The 5,113-nt window shown below is 42.8% G+C and overlaps 2 protein-coding genes across 2 annotated transcripts; both read right to left on the reverse strand.

The window, feature by feature from the left end:
* Positions 1-2,547: 2,547 nt before the first annotated feature.
* On the reverse strand, positions 2,548-3,327 carry LOC140941830 (uncharacterized). Its single transcript, XM_073390837.1, has one exon. It carries the CDS (start codon positions 3,325-3,327, stop codon positions 2,548-2,550), a length of 780 nt encoding a protein of 259 aa, XP_073246938.1.
* A 272-nt stretch (positions 3,328-3,599) lies between these two features.
* Positions 3,600-4,745, reverse strand: LOC140941831 (uncharacterized). The gene is made up of 2 exons (XM_073390838.1): positions 4,468-4,745; positions 3,600-4,320 (listed from the first exon to the last, which is right to left on the reverse strand). Exons 1-2 carry the CDS (start codon positions 4,743-4,745, stop codon positions 3,600-3,602), a joined length of 999 nt encoding a protein of 332 aa, XP_073246939.1.
* Positions 4,746-5,113: the final 368 nt, after the last annotated feature.

The raw sequence follows: 5,113 nt of genomic DNA on the forward strand, positions 1-5,113 counted from the left end.
TTTGATGGGGGTTGAATGATACCAATCTTTTGCCATCAAACTATACGTTAATTTATTGTAAGTTGTCCTACGTTTGTCCAAAAACATGGCGAATTAGGAAGGACAATGGCTGGCTGGCTTCACAAGGTTTTTGCGACCCAAGTACTTCCGTTTTTTTTCCACGTATTGTATTTTCATGGTGGGCTGTTCTAAAGGGGGGGGGGGGGGGGGGGGGGTGGCTAGCAACCCAATCCACCTCCCCTGGATCCGCCCATGAAGATCGACAGACAATTGGCTATGAGCAGGACTTCATCAAGGATAAAATCAAGTCGAAAAACACAGGGAAGGCTTCGGCTTAGTCACAAAAATCCGGATTTTTTCAGGACGTTTAGAGCTTTACATGATTTTTCAAAAATGACGGGGTTTATGGGGGTTGATGGCAGGGATTTTTATCAATTTTAATATTTGTTTATATGTTGCACAGAAGACTACACCTGCACGGAACAACTCTCGCATAACAGCGCTCGCACCGTTAATTGACGCCAAAGGTCATTTATTCGAGTTGTTTTCGTGTCAGCTAAGAAGCGTTTTATCTATGAACAGGTGGTACAAGCTCTTGTTACTGTAGGACGCGTCATAGTTAAGTCGCGTCCTACCTCAAATGAAAAGTACCCTTTGCACGGGAGGTTCACTTCCTGGTCTTCGGGTGTATCCTACATTTCGGGAAATCCCTCCCTCAGGTTAGGCAAGAATTCGATAACTATTAATCCCGTTTAATCCATTTATATATCCACTGCTTGAATTGGGTATTTTTTTTAGCTTACTTCGAGGAAACAGTTATTGCTTCATATCCAGGGTGGGCTCTAAAAAAAACGACAAATACCCGACAAATGCTCGAGTTGTTGTTGGTGGTGGCATAGTTCCGATAAATTCAGTTAAATGTCTCGTGAAGAACTTGATAATAAAGTATTACTGTTGAAATGCGAGCCCAAAAACAAGTGGTAAGCGGTCAATCTTTGAAAAGTAACGCAATCTCCGTCGTTTGAGAGAAGATGCTCTTGCCGACGCTGTCCTTGATGTTTTTTACTTCCAATATCTAGGAAACCCATGCTAAGGTATGAAAAATACACCGGTAGGCATTTTTCTGTTCGCTAAAATCCAATTCCTGAACGCAAAAACGTTGTGATTTTTAAAGTTTATTATAGTGCTTTTTCGCCCGTGACTCGTGCGTTTATCTGATCGCTGGATAAACACGTCGTGGTTTTTGAATGATGAAAAAATTAAACCACTGTTGCTCAAACTGATTTCGTATTGCTTTTTCCGAGTTTTTACCATCGGCCCGCTGAGTCAGGAAAGCTCAAATTTCAGAAAAGTACTACTTGTTTTTCCAAGCCTCAAAAATTTTCTTTTAAGTTGCTCATAGTTTTGAAAACAGATTTTGAAATAAGAGATAACGCTCTTTAACGTTGCCTCTTTACCTCTGTAATCGAGGTACAAGTGGACGATGTAATTCGGTGAAACATTTACAGAAACAACAATTTTCATTCACGAAGACAAGTACTGCATGAGAGTAAAGTGTCTCTTAAAATCCTGAGTTTCAAAGCATATAGGCTTTAAAATCTTGCAGATTTTAGCTCAATATGTTTTAACCCGGCTTCCTGGTATTTGATGTTTTTTAAAGGTGAACGTGGGGCAAGAAAATCGCTCAAAGCTTTCTTTTTACAGCTAAAATTAAAACTGAATATTATTCGGAGCGTTTTCTTTCTATTTGCGGTCAGAAAATATCTAAAGGCTTTTTAAAGTTCTGTAAGCTTATATCAAACCTGATAAAATCTTAAAAACGTGCATTAAGCCGCATAGACTACGCTCGACTTCATGAAATAATATGAAAAACCCATCAAATACAAGAATGACTCAGGCTTACCAGTCGGGATGCAGGTCCTGAAAGCAATCAAATAAGGCAAGAATCGCTTGAGACTTTTCAACTCTCTTACGCATCAAGTGTCGCGGCGAATGGCGGCACATGATATCCGTGACGATAAAAACAACAACAAAACGTTTAATCATACATGAGGCTGAATCAACTCACAGGTATCATCTCAAATATCCGTTAGAAATCCCTAGCACGAGAAAAAAACTGAAACAAACGACTTACAAAACACTTGGGAAACTTGAAGAAAACCTTAGAGAAACCTTAGGTTATTTTACGGTGGTCTGTTGCCCGCCAATCCCGAGGCCCCGTGCGCATGCTCCTAATAAACAAGGGGGTAAGCCCGCTGGTTAGGATACTAGCAGTTACATGGTTCCTCAAAATTTAAGCCATGCCTTACATTTCAACAAGAACTATAACTAGCTCGATAACAGTCCTAAAACTTATTTCCTAGAAAAAGCGTTCATTAAAGCTCAGGCTCCTCGTCGGGGAATCCCGGTCTCTAAACATTGCGCCTCCAAAAGTAAGACGAGCTTGCTAACAGGCCTTTCCAACTTGGAGCCATTGCCTGTCAGCACTGTCAACGATCGGACTCGATCTTGATCATCAGGATGGGTGGCTACGACCTTACCCAAATGTCATCTGTTTCGCGGAGAATGATTTTCCTTCAGTAATACCACATCTCCAACCTTGAAATTTCTTTTTGGCCGAGCCCACTTGATCCTTGCTTGAAACTGTTGAAAGTACTCTTTGCTCCACCTTGACCAAAACTCTTGTGCTAGGTGCTGCGTGCTTCTCCATTTTCTTCGACAGTATAGGTCTTCTCTCTTAAATTCTCCTGGTGGAGGTAGCACGAGCCTTGTCTTTCCTGTCAGCAGCATACTTGGCGATAATGGTGGCTCTGAAAGAGGATCGTTGAGTGTCTCTTCCGTCAGAGGCCTGTCATTGATTGTAGATTCTGCTTCGCAAAGGAATGTTCTCAGCGATTCTTCGTCAAGACAATTACCATGTTCTCTAATAAGACCACTCATGACGTTCCTGATTGACCTGATTTGCCTTTCCCACACGCCTCCAAAGTTACTCGCGGATGCGGGATTCTTAATCCAATCGATCTTAGCTTTAAGGAGTTCTGCTTTGACCTTTTGGTCGTCTATTTCGTCAAAAGCTTTCTTGAGTTCGGCTTCCGCACCTATAAAATTCGTTCCTCTGTCACAACGAATTTCTCTGACTGGTCCTCTTCTACAGATGAACCATCTCAATGCTTGAATAAAGGAATCAGTTTCTAAGGAGTCTGCAACTTCTATGTGCACAGCCCTACTTGCAAAACAAGTAAACACGTGCCAAGAGCCAAAGAAATCGACTCCAAAGTAGGTGATAGGCGGTGCTGGCTCCACGCGCGACTTTGGCAAGTCAGCCATCTTCTGCTCTCCCACGATACCTCGAAGGGGAACGACATGTTACGCATTTGGATATAAACTGCCTGACCATCGAATTTCCACCGACGACCCAATAGTGATCCTCAAAGTTCTCATACTCTAGCTGATCCTTTAGAACGTCACCAATCTTAACAGAGACTGTGGCTGCAGCTAACTCTAACCTTGGAATGCTGATGGTATTTTTTAGCGTCACTCGCGACTTTCCCATAACAAAAGAGACATGTGCTTTGCAGTGTTCGTCATCGAGCCTCAAATCAAGCATTGACCGTAACCACAAGTCGAAGCGTCAGACAGTCGGCTGGCTTATCCCAGCTATTAGTGTGACAGATGTCCTGCAAAATTTTCTTTCCGACCAGTACTACAGGAGCGATGAAACCCAAGGGATCATAAATCGAGCTGATAGTCGATAGGATGTCTCCCCGCGTGCAAGGCTTATCCTTAAGTTCTATCCTGAAGTTGAACGTGTCTGACTCAATACACCAAATAGCTCCTAACACTCTTTCTATGGGTAACTTGTCCTGGCCAAGTGCGAGGTTCTTCACCCGTTCTTCTCTGTGTTCTTGGGGGATTGAGCTGATGATACGCTCTGTGTTTCCCACAAACTTGGTTAAGCTAAATCCACCATTTTGGCAAACTACTTTTGTATCCTTTGCTAGCTTAATAGTCTCATCTTCGGTGCTTGCCGATTTGAGAACGTCGTCCACATAAAAGTTCCTTCTAAGAGTGTTGGCTGCTTCTGGCCCATATTCATCTTCGTTGTCGTCAGCAGTGCGTTTATGTGCATAGTTAGCGCATGCAGGGGACGATACTGCACCGAACAAATGCACTGTCATGCAATACTCTTCGGCCTCCTTCTGTAAATCTCCGTCTGGCCACCATAGAAACCTGAGGAAACTTTGATCTTCTTTCCTTACTCTTACTTGAAAGAACATTTTTTCAATGTTTGCCATAAAAGCATACTTTTCTTGCCGGAACCTGGTAAGAACACCGACTAAGTTACTGCTGAGATCTGGTCCCTGGAGCAATTTGTCCTTCGAATGAGGCCGAGCAATCAAACACCACGCCTATTTTCGTTGGCTTTTGTTTTGTTTTGGGTGATAAATTCTGTGATGCAGCAGGTACCAGGTTCTGCCCAACTGATCTTTAAGATCATCATCCACCTTCCGAGCGTACCATTTCAAAAGGATATCGGACATAAAGATGCAGTAATCCGTGTAATAGTTGTCATCAAACATTAGACGTTTCTTGAGGCTGTTCAGGCGCTTCTCAGCTTGAACATAGTTGTTTGGGAGCTGAGTGTTCTTATGTTTAAAAGGGAGGGGCATTTCATAGTGCACGTCCTCGAGATGAACGATACCAGTTTCCGCAGTCTCGTAGAACTTGATGTCTTCGCACGACATGGATATTTCCTTTTCCTTTTCGGAGAAGTCAAGTGCAAACATTCGTTCAACTGCCTGCGGTGTAATCTGTTCCTTAACCGTCCTTTGAGAGACTACATATCCTCGCCGGGATGTGGTGTTTTTCTGGTTAAGATGAATTCTATTGCACGTTAAGATGCTACTCTGTCAGAAAGTATAGAGAGGACCGTTTATATACCATCCGAGCAGCGACCGTGCAGCATATGGATCTGATTCTCCACCGTAAACAATTTCTCCTGGTCGTAGGACACTTGGACATTTCAATCCGATAAGAAGACCCACTTCAACATCTTCTATGTAGGAGGACAGTTCGGCACTAACATTCTTCAAATGAGACATCCTAATGATTA

Source organism: Porites lutea, chromosome 6 (genome assembly GCF_958299795.1).
Source record: "Porites lutea chromosome 6, jaPorLute2.1, whole genome shotgun sequence".
Classification (NCBI taxonomy): domain Eukaryota; kingdom Metazoa; phylum Cnidaria; class Anthozoa; order Scleractinia; family Poritidae; genus Porites; species Porites lutea.